We start from the raw sequence: 23,732 nt of genomic DNA on the forward strand, positions 1-23,732 counted from the left end.
GAGCTTGTGAATTCACTGAAAACTTCAACATGGAAAGCAGCAGGGACACTGAGCAGGCTGAAAGGAAAAGAAAGCTTAAATTCAGTAGACTGGAGCTACAGCTCCTTGTTGAGGAGGTGGTAAAGGTACACCACAGACTTTTTGGAAAGCAGTCCCTAACTGTGCCAGAATCAACAAAAAGGAAACTTTGGCTGGAAATCAAAGATAAAGTAAATGCAGTGGGAGTCACCACCAGACGCACTGAAGATTTAAAGAAGAGGTTCTATGACCTAAGGAGCCTCACGAAGAAAAAATTGGCTGACCGCCACAAACAGTCACAGCAAACAGGTCGAGGAAAGAACACTGCACCCCCCCTCACCGAGCTGGAGGAGCTGGTAGCCACAACCCTGGAGGCTGAAAGTGTCCATGGACTGGGAGAAGTGGACAGCTCTGCGCAATCTGCAAAAAAAAAGGTAAGATGCAGGCACAGCTATCCCCCTCCCACCCCGATACATCCCTCACCCCTTGCAGCTAAGTTACCCCAGTCCCATGGTGCCTGTGCAAAACTGTACCAATGCATCATGTTACATGTAGTTAGTCATTGAAAGACCATGTCACACAGCACTGTAACCAACACATAATTCAAATGAATGCTGACAAAATGAAGGGCAGGCAGCATGTACAAAGTGCAATGTAACATGTTTAATTGTAGTGGCTGTGACACATTTACACCTAGCTGATATGTGCTCATATGTCCACAGGTCTCACATCCAGAAGGCAGTCTGAGGAGGCAGAAGGCACGGCACCCCAGAGGGATGACAGTCAGGAGCCAGGGCCCAGTGCATCCCAGGACACAGGTGTTCCGAGTGGGCAGCCACCCTCCCAAGAAACTGACATCAGTGAAGAAATGAAGGGCTCCCCAATTCCTTCACAGTCACCACTATTGGTCTCATCACCAGAAATGCATGCATCCCTTGTTGTAGAAACACCTGTTGCACACCCTGGCAGGAGGCATGTTGTTCCCCCACTGCCGGAAATGGAGACAGGTGCTGATGAAATGGTGGGTGAAGACTCACTTAACTTGTTACAAGCTCACATCACTGCCACACTGCAGCCTAGCACAGAGCCTGTACCAGGTACCACTAGAAGGCGCACAGTGCAAGGAAGGGATGAAGGTGCACATGGGGAGGGTTCCAGTGTCTTCAAAGGCCTGGAGGGAGCCATGGTCAGGATTCAGAGGATGCAGGGCAAGGGCATCATGGCCTGTCAAAGACAAATGCGAAACATGAACATCAACATGGAAGAAATTAGCAAGGGCATAAAAGAGCTGGTGATAGTCAACAAGAGCATGGCAACAGGCATACAGCAACTGTGCACAAAACTTGACTCTGATATTAGTGCAAGGCGCAGGGACAGGCAGCGCGCAGAGAGAACAGAGAAATCCATGGAGCAGCTGGCTACAGCCACATCCCTGCTATGCAGGCGTAGCATCAATAATCAGGTAGTCCTGACTCATAATAGCAACCAGTTGACAAGGGGCATAGCTGGAATGACCGGTGCGCTGGAGGCCCTACTCAATGCACAAAGTGCACAAAGTTCTGCTCTAGACGTGCCGGACACTGAAGGTAGCACCAGTAGGAGCAGCACAGCTAGCCCCCATGGCGTAGAGCCAAGGAGGAGCAGCAGGCGACAGGGTGAGGCTATAGGCCAAACGCCCAGTGAACAGGCTGAGCCACAGACACCTGCCAGTGCAAAGCGTGTGCGAAAATGAACAGTTGTAACGATGGCCTACTGCCAATGGACATTTGATTTATAGTTAATACAGTGTTATTTGCACATTTGTTCCATTGCAACCAGCCAAGTGACTATGTACAACTATGGTTGGTGGATTCTACACCTGTCTGAGTGTGTTTGCTCACTGTGAGCATTGATGTCAAATGCTTACTGTTGCACTTTTGTTCTTCAATAAATCTTTACAAATCTAATTAAACAGAAGCTTGTGCTTTCACTATAGCTCAGTGTCTTCACTTACTCAGAAATAGTTGCGTGCTATGTCATCACGTCTGTATCTGCCATCACTTGGTCTTGACACTCCAGCAGGTTGTCTTTCAGGCACAGCAATGTCGTCGTCATGATCCTCATAGTCAGATAACTCCACCTCAGTCCCCTTCTTAACAGCCAGATTGTGCAACATAGCACAGGCAGCAATGATCTTACAGCAGGTAATGGGGGTATACTGCCTTGCACCTCCGCTCTTGTGCAAGCATCTGAACCTACTTTTCAATATACCAAATGTTCTCTCAACAACATTGCGTGTGCTCTTGTGTGCCCGGTTGTATCTCCTTTGGCTGGGTGTTGAGGGGTTGAGGTAGGGGGTGAGTATGAATGAGCGGAGGGCATATGCACTGTCTCCTAGAATGAAAAGGGTAAAATTTACTCACATGCATACATGTACTGCTTATTGCAATAGGTGTAATAGGTGTTGCACACTGTCTCTTACCTAGGAGGTAGCCTTCACCAAATTCCCCTGCAGTCAGGCGTGCATAGATGCCACTGTTTTGAAATATATATGAGTCGTGGGTACTTCCCGGGTATTTTGCAACAATGTCTGTGATGACGTTCTTGGCATTGCAAATCACCTGCACGTTGATGGTGTGGCTTGACTTCCTATTGCGGTAAATGTATTCCGTGGCAGCAGGGGGACAAATGGGGATGTGTGTCCCATCAATGCATCCGATGATATGGGGAAATCTTGCCATCTGGTAGAAGTCAGATATGGTTTCAAACAGTTCAGCATGGGTGGATGGAAAAGAAATGTAATGCTCCATCCTATGCAACATGGCGTCAAGGAAATTGTGAAAAAACCTTGAGAGGCTGCTCTGGCTCACCCCTCCCACCGCAGCAACCACGCTCTGGTAGCTCCCTGACGCCAGCAGGTGGATGCTGCACAGCACCTGTACATGTGTTGGGTTTGCATGTGCCCTTGGAGTGGGGTGCTCCAACAGTGGTTTTAGGTCCCTGATTAGCTCCAAGATGGTGTCTGGAGCCAACCTGTACCTTTGCAGTATCTCTTCCTCTGTGAGCATGAACAGGGTCACCCTCTGCCTGTAAACCTGCTCCTGTCTCAGCCATTCCCTCTCTCCTTCCTCCTGTAGCCGTAGCCGTCTTGCAATGACATAAAATGCAGCCATTGTGCAAACAGAATTGCATTTTGGGTCCTTTTTTATAGGCTGCACCTGGTTACCACCTGCTTTGAATCCATGGTAATTACCGACTCTTAAATACCGATTTTGGAGCAAATTCGGTATTTCGGAGCCTCCCTACATCTCAATCTTCAATTTTGACTGTTTTTTACCGATCGGTAAGTTTAACGATCGGTAGGTTTACCGATCGGTTGGTTTACCGATCGGTACGTTTACCGATCGGTACGTTTACCGATCGGTACGTTTACCGATCGGTTGGTTTACCGATCGGTACGTTTACCGATCGGTAACTTTAACGATCGGTAAATTTACCGATTCGGTAAATTTACCGATTCGGCCTATTTTCTATCACCTACATACGGATCACTCAATACCGGTCGGTAACGGCCGAAAATCGGTATTTTCGGCCGTTACCGAACGGTAAAGGCCTACCTACATCGGGCCCCAAGAGTCGTTTTTGGCAAGAATAAAGAGCAGAGGCTGCTATAGATAAAGAAGGTTAGCAGAATGAATATGAGTGAGGAGTTAGTAGCAGCGTTGAGAGTCATTCAGCAGAAGGGGAGAGAAGACATGCTGACGCCGGCTGCACGTCAGGAGATGCTTCCCCCCAGGCGCCCTCCACAGAGAAAAGCGGCAAAAGGCGTGAAGATGGCGATAGAACCTTGTCAGCCATCGCACCTCAAAAGAGGTGGCAGGAGAGCACGTTCATTAAGCACCGGCGCGGAAGGGGCCTCAAGAATTGGCACAACAGGAAAATTACAAGAGATGCGCTGGGGCATTTCTCTCCCACCTCAGAAAGCGAGCGGTCAGTCAGGAGGATGACATGCGTGACTTTGTGGGGAGAGCTCGCAGGCGCCTGTGAACAAAAAGGGGGTTGATGGTGGTGTTAAGCAGGCAGCCATCAAGCACAAAGGAAAGGAAAAGGCTGTGAAAAAACTGGTAGTCACCCAAAGAGGGATGGGGGCCACAGGTTTTCCTTCTTTGCCAACATTAATGCGATTTCCAGAGGGTTTTGACGTCTCATGCCAGGATGCCAGGTCAGGTGTTGTGAGTCAGACTCTTGTAGAAAGGGGGCGGGGGGGGGGGTTCACTGGTTGCTTATTCCAGCCGACTAGGGTGTTGCCCCTTTTCAGGACACAGAGTACCATACCACCGGACAAGAGTGGGAGTGAGGAGAATACAGAGTCAGGAGAGGTGTGCCCACCATTCGCCAGGAAGGCAGGACCCAGGGCGCGCACGCAGGTATATTTGGCTCAGGAGCCGCAAAATTCAAGTGACTTGGAGTTTGACTTTGAGTCTGACAGCGAGGAGGAGGAAGGCGAAGATGAACAAACTGAGGAAGGAGGGGGCACAGCCCGTTCAGACGAGGCAGTTAGGAGGTGGGATAGACAATACTTATTCCCACGTGCTCGCCCGCCACCAATTGCAATGCAGGACATGAGTAACGCGCAGCACAGGAGCCTGGAAGGACAGTGGGTATGGGTACAGCACTCAAACCCTGCTGTTGACAACATGTCAGAAGGACACCCTTCCAAGGGAGGTTTCAACTCTTCACGAGGTTCTCGCGACCTTTCTGACGTGCAAATGGGTGGTTTGTTTACTGCGCCCTCTGTTACGGCGGCTACCTCTAATGTATCAGTGTCCATTGAGGAGCTTGATTATGCCAACATTAGCAAATCTAGAGCGGATTTTGTGCAGTCAGGCAGACCTCTCGAGCGGAGTTCTGTCTCGGCTTGGACAACCTTTGATGGCGGGGTTGGAGATGGTGTATGTCCCAGTACTAGTGAGCTGACGTATGACTCTAGGCAGGTTGCAAGGGAGCAGGAAGGGAGGTCCCAGAAAAGCAGGGATATGGCTAATAGTAAAAAAGTGTCTAAACCAGCAGTTTCAGATATGGTGTATACAGCAAAAGGGGGTAAGAGGGGGGGGCAACACAAAAATCTGTTTAGTCATTTCAGAGGTCAAGTGCGGACTCCTCTAATACAGAGCTCACGCCGAGAGATTATCAGGAGCAGATGTCTCAAACGGAGTTACAACAACGTGCGGAACAGTTGCCTTATGGTAAGCCTCAATGGTGGGCTGCATGGGATGAGGTGCAACGAAAGAAGGGGAATGGTAGAGTATTAGCTATTGACGAACCTGTTGGGGAACCAGAAGGTGGGCAGAGTATGTTGATGGATGGGTCTGTCTCATCGAGGGTGTTGATACCGCTTAGTGGAATGGGTAAAGGAGACTCACAGCCCAGGTCAACTGCTGTAGAAGGAGGGAAGTCACACGATGAAGCGTCAGATAAAACAGTGTCTCTAAATATTAAACGTAGGCTTCCTTACATGGGTCTTGGGATGCCCTTGGGGACACACTTAACAGATAAAACCAAACAGAGGATATGGAACCATGAGTTCGTTGACATTTTGTAAGTTATTACACCGTGATGTGCAAGCTAAAGAGGGATCAAAAGAGGAGGAATGGGAGTTAGCGCGACGTCCCAGGGTTCCTCGTACCATCGAAAACTGTATCTCGGCTTTCCTGATATATGCAACTATTTATTGCGAAAAATATCCTGAGAGGTCGGTTGCCCTCTATAAGTACATGGATATAGTCAGGAAAGCGCAGCTGCATTTTGGGGGATACTCATGGTTGAATTATGACGAGGAGTTTCGAGCTCGCATTAGTATATGCGCTGAGAAGCCATGGGGGGATGTGGACTCGGAACTTTGGCTACAATGGATGTCCACCTCTCATCCACCGGCCACGACTCACACAGCAAGCGGACTGCCGGTGCCTTACCGGCCCTTTCTATGGCGTCCCGCTCAATCAGGGGCGGGTGTATGGGGAAGGGGTATCAGATCTGGGACGGGGGCCTGTTGGAACTACAATAGAGGGATGTGTACTAGACAACTATGCCATTTTAAACATGAATGCTCGCAGTGTGGAGAGCGTCATCCACTCACGCAGTGCAGTTCCCAGCGGCAGGTTTTGGCGGTCACAGATTTGGTGACCAACAGAGATTTAACGAACAGGCCAACTGGGCATATAGGGGAAGGGGCGCCCCTTTCCATGCTTTTCCAAAAGGCGCATACACCAATTAGATTGTCAAGTCTAAGTCTAACGCCCTGGTTAGACAGATATCCATACACTGACACGGCAGCCAGATTGTTTTGGGGTTCCAGGAGGGTTTTAAGCTTGAATATCAAGGGCCCAGGTATTGTAGGTGGGCTGACAATTTACGTTGTGCTAAAGAATTGCCAGTAGTGGTCAGTAAGAAATTAGACGCAGAAATCAAGGCAGGCAGGATAGTGGGTCCCTTTCAACACTGTCCCTGACCAAATGTAATGTCGCCCCCGCTAGGTGTCATTCCCAAAAAGTCAATAGGACAGTATAGGATGATCCAACATCTGTCCTGGCCAGAAGGTGGCTCCATTAACGATTTCATCTTGACCATTGATACATCGGTGTCATATACCACAGTAGATGATGCACTTAAACTAGTGACTCTGATGGGAGAAGGGGCGGAGATGGATAAATGCGATATCCAATCAGCTTTCCGTCTACTTCCAATACACCCTTCTGATTTTTAACTGTTGGGGATGTTTTTCCAAGGACAATACTACGTAGACAGAGTTTTACCAATGGGCTGTGCGACTTCATGTGCGCTTTTTGAGATGTTTAGTACTTGCATTCAGTGGGTATTCTCTCAAGTGTGTGCCACAGGAGTCAGCTGTCATTATCTAGATGACTTCTTGTTTGTGGGGAAAGCTCAGTCAGGGCAGTGCGGGGAAGCACTCACTCAATTCCAAGTACTGACGGAGTCTTTAGGGGTTCCCTTGGCTCCTGAAAAAACTGAAGGGCCGGGCCCGATAATGATTTTTCTTGGCATTGAGATTGACACACTGAAAATGACTGCTCTTCTCCCTGAGGGTAAGATACAAGAAATCAGAACATGTTTGCTCCTGGTCATCGAAGCACGGAAGATTGAGTTGACACAAGTGCAGCGCTTGTTAGGATATTTGAACTTTGCGTGTAGGGTAGTGGGAGCTGGGAGGACATTTTGTAGGCGATTGGGCATGGCTTTATCTGGTGCTTCTCTTCCACACCATAGAGTTCAAGTGACTAAAGGAATTAAGGAGGAATTGAGAGTGTGGTTGTGTTTCCTGGACAGTTTCAACGGCATACCATTGCAATTTCTGGATGAGGATTTCGTTTGGCAAGTACAAATTTATTCAGATGCGGCTGGAGCTAGTGGTTTTGGTATCTTTTGGGAAGGGAGGTGGTGTGCCGAAGGTTGGCCTGAGCATTGGAAGAACCAAGGCCGCAGTATTGCCTTCTTGGAGTTGTTTCCTTTGATTTTTGCTCTGTTGGTATTGGGCCACGAATTCCAAAATAGGTTTGTATTATTTCACGTTGATAATATGGCGGTGGTAAATTTGGTGAATAACCAAAAATCCAAATAAGGGGAAAGTATTACAATTACTGAGGATGTTCATGCTGTTGAGTTTGCAGTTCAACATGATTTTTAAAGCTAAACATGTCCCGGGAGTTAACAATTCCATTGCTGACGTCCTTTCTCGCTCCCATTGGCAGAAGTTCCGAGAATTGGCGCCGGGGGCGGATGTCAGCAAAACGAGGGTGCCACGCAATCTTTGGGACCTAGGGGAATGAGGATCGTACAGCTAGTCGAGCAGTCCATTGCCCCTTCGACTAGACGAAGTTATGTACATGCATGGGAAGAATCTTTGCATTATAAATAGGATTTCAGTAAGGCAGGGTCGGCAGAACCAGAATATGTAAATATTTGTGACTTTGTTTTATGATTAATAGATACAGGTTTATCTCACGCAACTATTGCAGGGAAATTAGCGGGTTTGTCATTTTATGGGCAGTTGTTGTGGGGTTATGATCCAGTAGATAGTGTTTTAGTTAGGAAAATGTTGAAGGGACTTAAGAGGGGAACTGCAACAGTTATTAGAGCAGCTGGCGTTATTCTTTTATGATGTTTGGGAACTGGGGCGTTATAGATTGGCTATGATTTGGATGTTTTTTGGCGCATTCAGGGTATAAGAAGTTTTGGGTTTGGGGAGTGATGGGGGTTTATGCAGCAAGGAGATTTCAGTTTTTGAGCACAAGCTTGGTATTTGGGTTAGAAGGTCCAAAACTGATCAGTTGGGTAGGGGTATGTGGGTTTTTCTTAACAACAGCGGGATAGATCAGTGCTGCCCAGTACATGAATGGTTACAATTTTCCTCTTTATGTTCTTTTCAGCAAGGCCACATTTTCATTCACAAAAATGGAAACAAAATAACGAGTGCGCAGTTTTTAGCAGTATTGAGAAGGGCGTTAAAGTTCTTAGGTCAGAACCCACAAAATGTTGCCATGCATTCATTCAGAATTAGGGCGGCTACAGAGGCAGCTAGGTTGGGGCTGGGAACGGATGTATTGCAACGTATTGGAAGGTGAAAATCCAGTTGTTACAAGAGATATTGCGCAAATAAACATGCATTGGCGCTTTATAAAAAATTTTGCAGTGGGTTACTTTTTTGTTTCTTATTTAGGTTCTGTTCGGGGAGTTTCATCAAAATTTTAAAAGCAAACGTGGATAGTAGGTCATTCATTTGTTAAATGGGCAGCTCTTTTTGCGGAGAAACAGATTTACGGAAGATCTCTTGGCATTCCTAGTGCTCAGCATGAATTGGTGTGGAAAGGCAAAGGAGGTATGAAATGGGCTGATTTGTTTCCAACGCTCACAAACATGTTCCATATGCGAGGTTGCCCAGATTATCTAGTTATTCATTTTGGAGAAAATGATTTGGTGGACTTATCAGGCCTCACACTCATCAAAAGGATGCCATTAGATTTAGCGGTTTTGAAAACCAATTGGCCGACCAGTCGCATCATCTGGACTGAATTAATTTACAGACAATCTTGGAGAAATGCCAGATGTCATGCTGCAGTGGAGAAAGCAAGGAGAAAATTGAATAAAGCAATGCAGGCTTTTTGTACTGTGATGCAGATCAAATGTATTGTGCATGATAACATCACAAGCACCGAGGGTCACCTTTTTAGAGAGGACGGGGTACATTTGTCGCATTTAGGCCTTGCTTATTATTTAATAGAAATAAGGGATATGCTGGCCCAGGAGCTACAAGTTAATTTGTGGTGTAATTCTAAATTGTGATTTCTTTCAGGATAGTGGAGGGTAGGGCCAGGAAAACTCTTTGGTTTTCCTGGGTGGCAAAAATCTCGGGGAGGAAAAGTCTAGAGCGGGCTTCTCCAGGCATTAGTTGGGGGGTAGGGGGACTTATAGAAACAATTGAGGGGAAGGATGTAAAGAAAATGTTGGGGAAGTTTATTTCAGTTTGGAATACAAGAAAAATATATTGATGGTTTTGGTCTCAATTCATATTAAAAGTTAAGATGAAAAATTGTTTCGTTTGAATTGCCAAATTGCATATGATAATAACAATAAACGGTTATCTGATGGGAATTCATATATCCTGAATAAAGTAGCCTTTTATGCTATCAAGAAAAGCGAGTGGTCTTGATTTTGTGGGCGGTGGGCCCTCAGGGGGAGCGGCGCGAGCTGTCTCTCCCTGGGGTGTTCGCTCACATGGAACAGTCCAGGCGCGAGATAGGGTAGAGCGTGAGGGAGAGTTTTAGCGCGCGTAGGCTGTGAGGAGATTAGGCGTAGGCAGAGGCGCAGGTTAGGAAAGCTCGGAGGGGTTTGTTTTTTAAGCGAAATAGCACACACCCACCCCAAAACATTTTTTTTTAAAAAGCATATTGTATATATATGGTAGGTTCCAACCTAAGTAGGCTGTCATGGTAACATCCTATGTCATTATTTGTATGCTGTGTAGGTAATAGAGGGTAAATATAAAACATGTAAACCTTCATAATAGGGGTTGTAACATGCTTTATTTCATTGCTTCCCTATTTATAATGAATTTATTGTAAACCGAATAACAAATGAGACAGGCATATTTCCCATCTCTAGTTTACAGTGAAATTGCACTTTGCGCATTTTGCACTTTATTATAGATTATTTGCACTAGCACTTTTTTAATAGGATTGGGTTGTTTATACATCTAATGTCAACACTGTGTATATAGACTATTTTAAAAACAGTAAAACTTTAGTTTTAATATACTCTCCGTGTTTGGTAGACATGGCAGGACATACATATTAAATTTTACATGTCGTCCTTTAATTTTATTAATGTGAAACTTTTTTATTCTAAACTAACAAACAGATACTGTTTGAGAGTGGCGCACTGTTCACATGCCCCCGTAGGGTGCTAATGTTAAACACTCCGTTATACTGTTATACATTCACGTTCTACAAAATGATAACCAGAATTTTTCTTTCAAATTCAATATCCATACAACAGTTTGTTATATCCACAAAAACAAAAATTCAGTTCCTTGAAAACGTCATATTTTCATGACAATTTTCTTTCTTGATTTTTTTCTTTGCACATTACATCATGTACATATGTTCGTCACAGCATCATATTCAGTCAATCCCAATGCATTTCGGTATAGAAATACCTTCGTCAGGGGAATACTGTAATTGAAAACAACAAAACAAAAATTATCTAAACTTAGAAATTGGGATGTCCTGGAACCAACCCCGTGTGCATGCAAACATTGTGTAATTTTATCATAACTAGGCCCGAATCAAAATGGGTGCTTATATCTCCGTGCTCCTATCATGCAGTCACTGTGTTGTACAATTAGCATGCTAACCTACCCAGTGTCACAAAACAACCTCATACTGGTCAATGTCACATGTGTTCATACCTGAACAACTGAGCCATGTGAGGGCCGCTATATTCAATATACTTGGGTTCCTGTCTGGAAAACGAAATGATGTCAATATGTGCTGAAAGCAACAGCCGTTTCCTTAGTTAACCTTGCTATCCGTGTTCCGCCTACCTGTTAGCCACTGGTCGAGCCCAATGCCACTGGATGTCCCGATCGCCCTGCTTCCTCGTGTTCACTCGCCGCTAATCATTCTGAACTCTATAACCAAAGGGACAACATTATAGCCTACTCTAAGACGCCTGAATTCTACTGGACGCTCAGTGCAATAACGCGACAGCCGCCGCTTACCTAACTTCACCAACTCCGACCGGCCTCACTCCGTCTCTCGCTCTCTGTTGAAAACTTCCTGCTTCCTATATGTTGCCACCTCCCTCACTCTAAACACTAAAAACGGACTAATAATCTGATTTTATGGCGGGCGCCATCTTGGAATAAACTGATCGAGAAAAACTGTATATTTCCACCATAACAGTGCTAACTTCAGGAAAAATGTCTTAAGGGAACTGGTGTATATTAAACCACTACGGTAATTATATGGATAAACTGGACCCCCTGTGATGATAGTTCTACGGTGTTTTGCTGTGTTTCTGACTGACCCATGGTAATAGGGCCTACTGGTGGCTCTGTATGATGTTGTGTGTGTATCTAACTGGCACATTTTGATTGGTACTGATTTTGACAAAGTTACCATGCATGGCAAGATACAGTATCTGAATCGTACACATTACATCATATATAATGATAACAAATCATAAAAAGCACGTAAATTCAATTTTATCATTTAGACCACATGGTTCAAGCGTATTCAAACTCCGAATCCAATACGTTTCTCTTTGAGACAATTGGCGATTGGTGTCAACATGTAACTTTTCATCAATGCTCTCCAATACAGTAAATCGCAATTGTGGTATAGTGTGCTGTCTCTCTTTTCAGTGCAAGGCCAAATTGGACTTAGGGTTTTCAACAGAGAGCGAGAGGCGGAGTGAGGCCGGTCGGAGTTGGTGAAGTTAGGTAAGCGGCGGCTGTCGCGTTATTGCACTGAGCGTCCAGTAGAATTCAGGCGTCTTAGAGTAGGCTATAATGTCGTCCCTTTGGTTATAGAATGAATGAATGAATAGCGTTTTTATACCACGCAAAACTTAGCCCCAAGGGGCATCAAGGCGCAATACGAACAGACATGGAAAGTCCAGACTCCAGATAACTAGACCAGACGCCATTGGGAGAGCAAGAATCTAATATGCTTGAGAAAAAAGCCAGGTTTTGAGAAGTTTTTTGAAGATTGTCAAGGAGGATTGACTGGTAAGCTCAAGGGGAAGGGAGTTCCACAGTTTGGGAGCCAAGGTGGAAAAGGCTCTACCTCCCCATATAACCTTAGCAAACCTAGGGACTACCAGCCTATTCTTTGAAGATGAACGAAGCGTTCTAGTGGGGGTGTAGGCACACAGAAGAGATCTAATGCTTTCAGATCCTGAACCATGGATAGCACCATGGGCCAGACAGAGAACTTTGAAGGAGATCCTAGATGGAATTGGGAGCCAATGATGGTCCCTTCTGGCCATTGTTGCAGACGTCCTCCTAGGGAGGCTAAGAACCAATCTGGCTGCAGCATTTTGCACCATTTGGAGGCGATGGATAGAGCCTTTATTGATGCCACCGTAAAGGGCATTACAATAATCTAGCCTCGATAGTACTAGGCCAGTTATTGCTTGTTTCCGGGCTGCCAAGGAAAGGTAAGGGGCAATTTTCTTTAAGATTCTAATGGTGCCACAACAAGTAGACACTGTCCTATTTACCTGGGGGTCGAAGGAAAGGGCGGGATCAATTTGTACTCCAAGGTTCTTAGCAATAGGGGTGGGAGTCGGGCAATCGCCCAGGGATGGAGGCCACCAGTCCTTTGACCAGAGATCTTGGCTCCCTCCGAAGACCATAACTTCGGTTTTTTCACCGTTCAATTTTAGGAAGTTACATAGAGTTCAGAATGACTAGCGGCGAGTGAACACGAGGAAGCAGGGCGATCGGGACATCCAGTGGCATTGGGCTCGACCAGTGGCTAACAGGTAGGCGGAACATGGATAGCAAGGTTAACTAAGGAAACGGCAGTTGCTTTCAGCACATATTGACATCATTTCGTTTTCCAGACAGGAACCCAAGTATATTGAATATAGCGGCCCTCACACGGCTCAGTTGTTCAGGTATGAACACATGTGACATTGACCGGTATGAGGTTGTTTTGTGACACTGGGTAGGTTAGCATGTTAATTGTACAAAACAGTGACTTCATGATAGGAGCACAGTGATATGAGCACCCATTTTGATTCGGGCCTAGTTATGACAAACTTACACAATGTTTGCATGCACACGGGGTTGGTTCCAGGACATCCCGATTTCTAAGTTTAGATAATTTTTATTTTGTTGGTTTCAATTACAGTATTCCCCTGAGGAAGGTATTTCTATACCGAAATGCATTGGGATTGACTGAATATGATGCTGTGACGAACATATGTACATGATGTAATGTGCAAAGAAAAAATCAAGAAAGAAAATTGTCATTAAAATATGACGTCTTCAAGGAACTGAATTTTTGTTTTTGTGGATATAACAAACTGTTGTATGGATATTGAATTTGAAAGAAAAATTCTGGTTATCATTTTGTAGACCGTGAATGTATAACAGTATTACGGAGTGTTTAACATTAGCACCCTACGGGGGGCATGTGAACAGTGCGCCACTGTCAAACAGTATCTGTTTGTTAGTTTAGTTTGGCACTGACCTGAGCCAGTCAGTTCGAGTGGCAAACACCACTTTTTGTACCAAGATTAAGCAGAAAGCCTGTACAATTAATATAAGGTTTAAATTGGTGTGCAGAGGGTCACATTCTCTAGTGAAACTTTTTTATTCACCATGTCTCATGCAAATGGATTTATCCTCGTATTGTAATTTTAAAGTATGTTTTCTATGTCTATTCATTGTTGACGCCCTTCCCTTTTGATTGTGCACAGTATTTAAATCACAATTATTGGTTCCTATTGTCATGTGATCAAGGCTACTGTGACGTAGCCGAAACGCGTCATGCTGGAGACAAGGGGGCAATAAACCACCTCTGCAATCATCTATAGCGCTGTTGTGTGGTCTGTACCTGCTTTCTTGTGTCGGAATCCAGAGCCGATTGGCAGGAGTTTGGAACGTATTGCATTTGGGTGTTGTATGGCCGTTTCCGCCTTTACAGACCCTCCTTTCAGCTTGGGCTGCCGAACTATGCGGTCGAACGCGGAAGCGAGTGGACAATTGACCCGGAAGGAGTAATTAAGCAGGCAGCCCCCCGCAGTGGTACAACGCTAATCTTTCTATCGGAGTGCCCGAAGGCATCGGTGCTGGGATTTCGTAGGAGCCGGAGGACGCCGAAGAGGTACCGCTCGATAGCCGTTGGGGTAAGCCGGCGAAAGGTTGTTTGCCGTCAGTTGGGCATTTTTACCATTTAAGCGGGAGAAAGGATTAAGCGCTACGAAATTTAATTAGCCAAGGAATATCATTTCTGTAATTCTTGGCGGAGGTATTGGTTTTATTGCCCCTACATAATGTCGACACCAGCAGAGACTTTAAGGAACCGGGAAGCTTTGGCGGATGTCATGTTTGTCAATTTACCGGCACTTAAAACTAGAAATGACACTGTGAAGCCTGGCGATGCTGCCATTGATTTGAAAAGCAAACTGAAAAGATTGGAGAAGTTGTTGAGAACTGAAACTACCAAATGGTGGGAAAAACGCTCACTGGAAAAGTACAAAGAAGTGGGTCGTGTTCCGAGGGGGTCGAGGGTTCTTATAGCGCCATCTTTTGAGAACCCCAATCCCCTCATGCTTAAAGAATGGGCTTCTGGGAACCTGGATGCTTCTATGAATATGGTTTGTCTTTTGATAAAATATGCGGAAATCGACCGTAATGAAATTTTAAAAGAAATTGAGCAGTTGAACTGTGGTAAATAAAGTATTACCCTGTCATAATTTCTATAGTTAAACAATGGGTCATGCATTAAATGAGAGGCAGAGTCCGTGGTGTCCGATTCAAAAGGGCTTTATTTCAATAACTCGAGTTAGGGGAGAATCGGTTCCATCACCACTAAGGTTCAGGAAGGGTCTTCTAAACTTTATTCACAGAGTACAATATATATACATTCAATTGCATATAGAGGAGGAGCGCTCTAGGCAGAGCAAGAGAAAGAGAGATAAGAACATGTGGGCGTGTATGAGGGCGTACACTTGAGGAGTCAAAGGTGAGTCATAGGTGGGTGGATACATGAAGGGGGGTTACATGGCCAGCTTGAACCTTACCCTACTTGTGTGCGCACTTGGTCATGACGTGCAATTGACGTGTAACTGGGGGGACTGGGGGGAGCTGACTTTCGGTCTAGTAGGGAGGCCTTCAGTGTCAGGACAACCAGCACGTCTGGTATTATCTGATATCTGGGGATGTATTATCTGAACAAAGGTCGCTCATCACCAAGAGCCAGTGTGGGCATATATTTCTTCGTTCAATGCGTGGGGGCCTTGGGCTTTCTATGGATGCGAGCTCTGTAAATCACTAAAAAACGGAGACAAAAAGGCTAGGCCCTATCTCTGCAGACGGGTTCTGTTTACCTTCTTCACCAGGCAGGAATGTGATTCTGTAGAGCAAGCAGATAATTGTGTGCAAAATACTGTCTTGGCACCCCGGGCTGGGCCCCTCTCTGCTTAGCCAAAAGTATGTGAGAGGTCAGGGATACGTAGCTGCAGCCCTCAGAGTGTCTGGATGCATGAAAACCCTAATTCGGAGACTGGCTCAGGCTGAGCCACAAAATGGGTTCATCTCGATATTAAAAGTGCAAAATGCAAACATATGGGCAACATGGGCCTCAGTGCAGAATTAAGGTTTCTTTCATGGAAGACTTGGTAACTGACATCCTAATGTGGGACGGAAATGCAGAGGCATTATTATTGCAGGCCACAGAGGGAAAATGCATGGGTGACATGCACATACACTAAACGTTGGGGTACATACAGGGGACACATTGGCCATGTAAAATTTCATTCCCTCCTTGTGCCCTACTGTACCCTTCAGGACACATCTATATTCATGAGACCGTATATTTGATCATACAGCATCATTTGTTCATCTTTGATCTTTTGTATACGTGGATGTGGAACACAGGCAGTGGCACACAGGCCGCAAATCGCCGGGCCACACTGCAGACAGAGACAGCAGCCGAATATCATAAGCAGTATCATTCCTAGGAACGACAACACTTTCCATCCCCATGCCGATATTACACTCCAGAGCCAACTGGACCAAGTCCAGGTGCCTGGGTCTTGATGTATCTCGTGAGCAATCTTGTGGAGCCTTGTTATTGCTGCGTACACAGATGGCGCATTATTTGGAATGAAAACGCAGCAACTGGAGCCAATCACTCTACAAGCCCCGCCCCTATCTGCCAGAATGACGTCAAGAACAAGGCGGTTCTGAAGAACAACAAGACGCATGGCAGACTGCTCCTGGGTCAAGTTCGCCAGGGCAGATGCAGTCTCATTCACAACTGCTTCCAGAATTCTTGTTAACCTGCGTATGAGTTTACTGTTTTGGACGGGACCTATGAAGAAAAAGAATCCTCTGTTGAAATCTGTATATTGCTCCCAAGCTGTCTCAGTCTGATCAATCACAGAGGAATCGGTCTCTCTCCTGTGTCTAACATGCTCTAGTCGTGAATCTCGATGATAATGGGATGGGGCTAGAAAGACGGTGGGCAGCAGGAACGATATATAACATGTTCCACCCCAGTCTAAGGGCAGATGTACATAGGCTGTCTGACAGCAAATGAAATAGGTATGGCGAGATGCTTTGAAAGAAGACTTTCCTTTATCATCAAACTCTACTACAGCATTACACTCGCTGTGTCCCATATGTACTGATCCTTTCTTTCTAACGCACAAATCACCTTTTACTGGCAGGACTGAAATAAACGGTGGACCTGCATTTTGCTTGGGCTGAACATTTAGCATTATAAAGCGGAGGGAAGCATTTCCTTGCTCGTACTCTTCATTTTCTAGATCGGCCCCCTTCCTTTGGGGGAGTCCGTCTTCGTCTGGAAAACATGCCTCATTCATTACTTTATTCAAGTTTCCCCATATCCAGTCACCCTGGTAAACTGTGGACTTTCTGTCTATTGATGACATTAAGGCAAACCATGCTCCGCACAAACCATTGTGGGAGAACGGAAAAGGGACGAGAGGCAGAACTCCCTTCGTTTTCTGATAAGGTGGGAGTTGTCCACATACCCAGCAATCTGTTGCATTGCTGGTCTGATGAGAACGGTGCAACATTCGAATAAAAGTATTGTTGCGCAGTGCTAGTCGATAGGACAGTTCATGGGGTGGCAGATCACTAAATGCATGCTCTACGGTGTCATTAATGGAAGATTAATTAAATCACAAGTATTGGTTCCTATTGTCATGTGATCATGTGACGTAGCCGAAACGAGTCATGCTGGAGACAAGGGGGCAATAAACCACCTCTGCAATCATCTATAGCGCTGTTGTGTGGTCTGTACCTGCTTTCTTGTGTCGGAATCTAGAGGCGATTGGCAGGAGTTTGGAACATATATATATATGTATATATTTGGTACACAGTCGCAACTTCAGGACATGATATTCACTAGCAGATAGTTTTTGGAGGCAAAAATCTCGGGGAGTAAAAGTCTAGAGCGGGCTTCTCCAGGCATAAGATGGGGGTAGGGGGACTTATAGAAAACAATTGATGGGAAGGATGTAAAGAAAATTTTGGGGAAGTTTATTTCAGTTTGGAATACAAGAAAAATATATTGATGGTTTCGGTCTCAATAAAACGGTTATCTGATGGGAATTCATATATCCTGAATAAAGTGGCCTTTATGCTATCAAGAAAAAGCGAGTGGTCTTGAATTTGTGGGCGATCGAAGAATGTCCACACCCGGGCAGCTTCAGGCATGTAATCGCCCAGAACGATCGCAAGCAGGCGAGGCGCCTGAATTAGGATGGGCAGATTCAAACGCTGCGTTCTAATTAGCTTTCAGTTGCGGGTCCTGAGGCCAGGTAAGCGGCAGCATGGCTGATTTCGTGCCGTTTTTGTCAGGTTTGTTTTGCTTTAGGCTGTTTGTTTGTTTACTGAAGGATGTCTGATGCCTTTGATAAAGTCAGCGAGCTCTCAAGGTTTTTGTGTCAGGCAGGGAGGGAAGATTTATTGACGCATGGGGTTTTAGGTCATGCTTGGACTGGCATTTCTCTCATGAAGAGGGTTTCCTCTGAAGGTGTGTCTGCTGCTGTATTGGCTTGTACTTTGTCTGAGAGTGCCCCTGAAACTGTGCCTGTTAAAGTCACCAGTGTTATGAACAAAGTTATGAAAGGAGACTCCTCCTTACCTCTATCCAGCGGCCAGCTTCCTCTGGTTTTGGAAAAGGGAGGGGCAGGGCTCGCACACGCTCAGTTAGGGGAAAATGTGTCAGAAAAACAACCTCCCTCAAAGTGATATCTGGATTTTCAGATGAGGTGGTGTTAGCTGACAGTGAGGTGTTGGTGCCATCTAGTTGTAAGCTACATTTAGCTAATTTTGACAATGTTCAAGACACTGATTTTTCAATTTTGGTTACCAAACGTGACATACCTATTTTTGGGGCAAAATTTCACTTGTCTAAATCTGGGGTTTCTGGTACCTGTGAGAGGCCCCTTTCACCTGTAATTTCCTCTGAGAGTGGTGAATTATCTTCAAGTGGTGCTGCTTTATCTAGTGAGGGTATCTCCAGGGTCAAGCCAAGAAGTCATTCTGTGGTAAATTTGGGCGGTGAAATTTTACCTGTTAAACTAATGTCTAAAGTCAGCTTGTCAGCCCCTGAGGCTGGTATCATCAATACATTTTCTGTCAGATGTAGTAGTGAGCCTCCTGGGCAGGGCAAGTGGATATGGGTTAACAAACAATGAGGATTGGAGTAGCGCTGCGGTATCTGGGCATATCAGGGAACCAAGTATTGGTGGCTTGCAGGCCAACGTTACTTCAAAGCTACAAAATGGCATCAGGTGCAGCGACCCACCTTCGAACAGGTTTTAAGCGTCCTTTTCACTTTGTCACAACCATATGGAAAATCCTGAAGGGATTTTTCCAACGCCTTTACCCAACCACAAAATTTCTCGGTTCAAAAAAGTGGTGAACTGGAAACAAGTTGATGGTGGCGTGAGGGATGAAGCTCAACCATCCTGCAGTGGGGTTCGTCAAGGGGTTCATGATAATGATGACGAGGAATTATCTGATTTGGAAGAATGTTACCATGGTTATGATGTAATAGAATGCTGCCTTAGCTTTGAGTTCAGTTGTGACTTGGGGCTGAGCGGAGAAGATCCTGCTTCTGGTGGGGCTCTAAATATGGGATTTATTACTGACCTACTGAGCTCAATACCTGCTCTACTTCTCAATTCCTATACAGTTACTTATCCCTGAATGTACCTTGTACCTTTCTACTTAATAAATTACTTCTTCAAGCAATTACTTGGATCTTAATCATCCTTCCATCACTTCACAATTTATGGCAAAGATTTGGGAGAACTTATGCCTGACTTCTAATTTTCATGCAACTATTAATGGATGGTCTTTCAAAAACAAGGTAACTAATTTCCTTTTCACATCATTCAACTGACTTTCAAACATACTGGCGAGTCCCACCAGTGACCAACCATTGGTCGCCCTTTTCTTCTTACAGTGCTTGTCCCTGCTGTAAATTCCACCTTGCCAGTTCCTGGCATCCTGGCAGCATTAGAAATGCCTTCTCCTCAGCAGTTATCATTTTCTGCCTGCTTGCTGCCGTGCCTACTTCCCTGTGGTAATTTATGCCCTGTTAAAGCAAGCTTTTCTGCCTCCCAGCTGTAATTTACTGCCTCCCGCAGTGTTTCTTCTGCCATCCGCCTGAGGAAAATGACTTTTAAAACCTGCTGCCACCCATCTGCTTCGACCAATTAATTTCCCTGAACCAACTTGGCACATTTTAAATTATTTGGGAGATTTGGATTACGGTGTTCAGGATGGACTGTGTACACTCACAATTGTTTTCAACATCTTGCTAGTTTTTCCTTCATGTGAGGGACATGTAGTGCTTTTGGTGAGTTGTGTGATGTAATTTCATCGGATTTTGTGATTTTTTGCCATAGCGCAGTGTTGCAGAGGCAGTTGGTGGTAACTGTTGTGCATTTATTTCATTTAAATCTTTGCACCTTACCGTCTCTGTGCGTGAGCAGACTTATCCATGATGGCGTCCTTCATTGTCGTCCTTCTTCGCTGCTGACCGACGCCTCATCTAGCAACACCCCATGAGCCTTCTGGTGCTGCGTGTTGTACGTGCCTCTATCTTTGACCACATGCACCACCTTTACTGTGTACTTCAGCGCGTGTTTTGTCAACCACGCCTTGTGCCATTCAGTAAAGTTATCCAAGTGGTTTAACACCTAATTTCGGAGCATTGCTGTCAGTTTAGTCAGTGGGCAAATATCACCAAACCTAAGTTTAAGTGTGCTGAAGGTCTTTATTCTATGTCAGGACGGAGGCTCCGATTATGCTTTCTCTATTTCTTTACTGAAAATCACAGCGGCCAATCAGCACACAGTAAAGAAACAAAACACTACGTTACCCATAAACCCTGGGTAACCATAGAGTACATGAACAGTATAAATAGAGTCATAGTGGTCACAACTTCCTCTTTCTTTGCTGCTGCCTCAGCCAGTTAAGTGCACTTTTCATATTTGCTTACTTGTATTTACTCTTATTGTGCTTGGTTTGCGCTATTTGCCGCTTTTTCAGCTAATTGACTTGCGCTTCTTACCGCGCTTCTGCCGCTTCTACGTGCACTAGTGTTTCACCAGCTTCAGCTGGTCCGGTTGCCTTCTGTGCGGTTTCTGTGTGTGGGAGCGTGGGATCACCTCCCGGGTGCTGGCGCGCGCTCGCGACGCCGCCTTGAAGTGGAGCGGGAGACAAGGAGGCAGAGGGACCGCGCGCTTCATCGCGCGCCCCTCCTCTGTACAGGCTGCTGTCAGCGCGCATGCGCGACAGCGTTTGTTTACTTTGGCTTCGTTTCACGTAGCGCTTCTTCACGAGCAGCTATGTTTCTCTCAGCCTTGCCCACAGCCTGTCAGTGGTTTGCCTTCGTCGACGCCTCATTTTAATAGATAAGTGGGGTAGTTATAAAGTGCATAGGCTCTGCCTAGAGTGGGGATACCTCTGTGCAAGTCCTCCCTCCACTATAATTATTTATTTTGCCTCAGGTTTTGCCCTGTTGCAATTCTTGGCTTGCTTCTGGGGTTCCACTCCCCCTGAATTGGTCTTGGCTGTTTAAAAACACTGGTTCTTCTTCCTGTGGGCATTAATTGGCAGACTGTTGTCGCCATGGGAGATTTTTATGAAGAAGAAGGTTACTATTATGATGAGAACGAGGCCTCTGGTTCAGTAGATGAATATATGGGTCAAGCTCTCTTTCAAGCAATTGCCCCTTTGAAAATACATTTGTCGGACTACGCTGCCCAACAGGGTTGGTTGCCGCCTCCTTCTAAACGTTCTAAGAAATCTCCCAAGAACCCTCACCATTCAGACTTTGCTAAATAGGCCAAGACTTTGTCTTCCACACGTCCATCTAAAAAAGCAGCTGCGTCTGGCCTTTCTTCTCCTACTACTGAATCTGACAATGGTTGGGGAACATCCCTTGATATCTAAATTACTAAGAGGCATCCGGATGGTAAAACCTCCTTTCCCGAAATATTTTGCCTCTATTGTTTTACGTTTCTTGGAGTCTTGGCCTTCTAATTCCTTGTTGACCCGTAAGCAACTTTCAGCTAAGTTGACTATGTTGTTGTGTTTGCTCTCATGCAAGCGGGTTTCTGATGTTCGAGCTTTGGACCTGGCTGGTCGTACTTTTTCCCCGGAAGGTGTTACTTTTACTCTGTCGAGACAAACTAAATGTAATACGCCTTCAGTTACGTATCCTTTTCCTCACAATCCACAGCTGTGTGTGGTCCAATGTATCAAAGATTACGAGGTAATCACTGCACCCTTTCATTTTGATTTACAAGGTCAATTGCTGATTGCTTTGCAGAAACCTTTTAGACCTGTTACTCCTGCTACGTTGGCACGTTGGTTTAGATGGCTTATGCTGGAAGCAGGCATTGATGTTTCCCTCTTTGGTGCCCACTCGGCACGGGGAGCTATGGCTTCCAAAGCTTTTTCCATGGGTGTCAGTCTTCATGACATCATGAAGGCGGCTGATTGGTCTTCTGACTCTGTGTTTAAAAAGTTCTATTTTAAGCCTATTGTAAGTGTTGCTTCAGTAGTGGTGGATGAGCTTTGAACAAGCATAATCGGAGCCTCCGTCCTGACATAGAATTAAAAATTTGCTAACATTCGTGCCAAGAATTTTAAATTCTATTAAGAACAGGAGGCGAGGATTATCCCACCCTTATCTTTTTTATTACTGTTTTGATGTTATGCATTTATGCTGTGCCATTATGTTAATGGTTCTATGACATTTTCCCGCCCTGTTATGAATTCTGTGTTTAAACCTTTTTGGAAAGGATTTTATGGCTTTGTTTTACTTCTTCCAGGCTCCGACCTTAAATGAGGTGTGCTTCGAATTTCTCCTGTTGGTTGGCCTTTTGTTGTTCCTGTGGATCTGGGAGGTTCCTTCGTCTCTTCAACCTGATGATGACCTCTCCGTGGAACGTCCTTAATGGATTATTGGAGTTACCGTTTTGAACTTTTCCCTTGAGGGTTATGGACAAAGAAAGAGGAAGTTGTGACCTCTATGACTCTTTTTATACTGTTCATGTACTCTATGGTTACCCAGGTTTTATGGGTAACATAGTTTTTCGTTTCTTTACTGTATGCTGATTGGCTGCTGAGATTTTCAGTAAAGAAATAGAGAAAGCATAATCCTCGCCTCCTGTCCTTAAAAAATTGAAAATTCTTGGCACGAATGTTAGCAAATTTTTAATTCTACGTTCTTGTCCTATTGCTGTTGATACTAAGGGCACCAGATTGAAACAATATTTAGCAATTTTTTTTATTGGAATTGCACTTAAGAATTCTGACGATTGGATTTTTTTCAAGGGCAGATTTAATTTGATGGTGTCATCTAGTGGTTTTCCAGCACTAACATACCTGACCATTCAAAATGCTTAAAATACTGGGAGCACCTTAACTTATCATCATGCTTAACTGCATAGTGAACGGCATTGAATCCTTTTCTTTCCATTGACTCTGTTGTGTGACATTCCCATGAGTTCACTAGGCGTCCATTCAGTCTTGGTGAGAGCTTTTTAACAGCTTTTTTTTCATCAAAATGGCATTAAGTGTGTGAGCACCTTATTTCTTCATCCATTTCTACGCTGGTGACAACCTTATTTATTTTATTTTATTATTTTATGGGACATGCAAATTCTTCATAGATTTCTACGTTGATGACAACGGTGACGACCTTATTTATTTTATTTTATGGGACATGTACATTATTATACTTGGCATTTATGTTCATGCATATTTCCTTGGACAGTGCTTTAGTGTTCACTCACCGGACTCTGATTCTGCATAATTTAATTATTTAATGTTGTGCATTTGTTTGTGCATATGTTGGTATTTATATTTGTTACAACTCTTTGAAAAAATGCTTACTTTTGATTCTCAATTTACTTTCTGTAAGCTGTTC

The 23,732-nt window shown here is 44.9% G+C and overlaps 1 protein-coding gene and 1 long non-coding RNA gene across 2 annotated transcripts; one reads left to right on the forward strand and one right to left on the reverse strand.

Moving 5' to 3' along the window:
* The first annotated feature begins 29 nt into the window (after window positions 1–29).
* Window positions 30–1,750, forward strand: LOC147717487 (uncharacterized). The gene is made up of 2 exons (XM_086920517.1): window positions 30–452; window positions 716–1,750. Exons 1-2 carry the CDS (start codon window positions 30–32, stop codon window positions 1,748–1,750), a joined length of 1,458 nt encoding a protein of 485 aa, XP_086776643.1.
* On the reverse strand, window positions 1,157–2,665 carry LOC147717488 (uncharacterized). The gene is made up of 3 exons (XR_015295808.1): window positions 2,480–2,665; window positions 2,012–2,391; window positions 1,157–1,242 (listed from the first exon to the last, which is right to left on the reverse strand). It is a non-coding gene; the product is annotated as an uncharacterized LOC147717488 (long non-coding RNA).
* Between the last annotated feature and the right edge of the window lie 21,067 nt (window positions 2,666–23,732).

Source organism: Lissotriton vulgaris, chromosome 5 (genome assembly GCF_964263255.1).
Source record: "Lissotriton vulgaris chromosome 5, aLisVul1.2, whole genome shotgun sequence".
Classification (NCBI taxonomy): Eukaryota; Metazoa; Chordata; class Amphibia; order Caudata; family Salamandridae; genus Lissotriton; species Lissotriton vulgaris.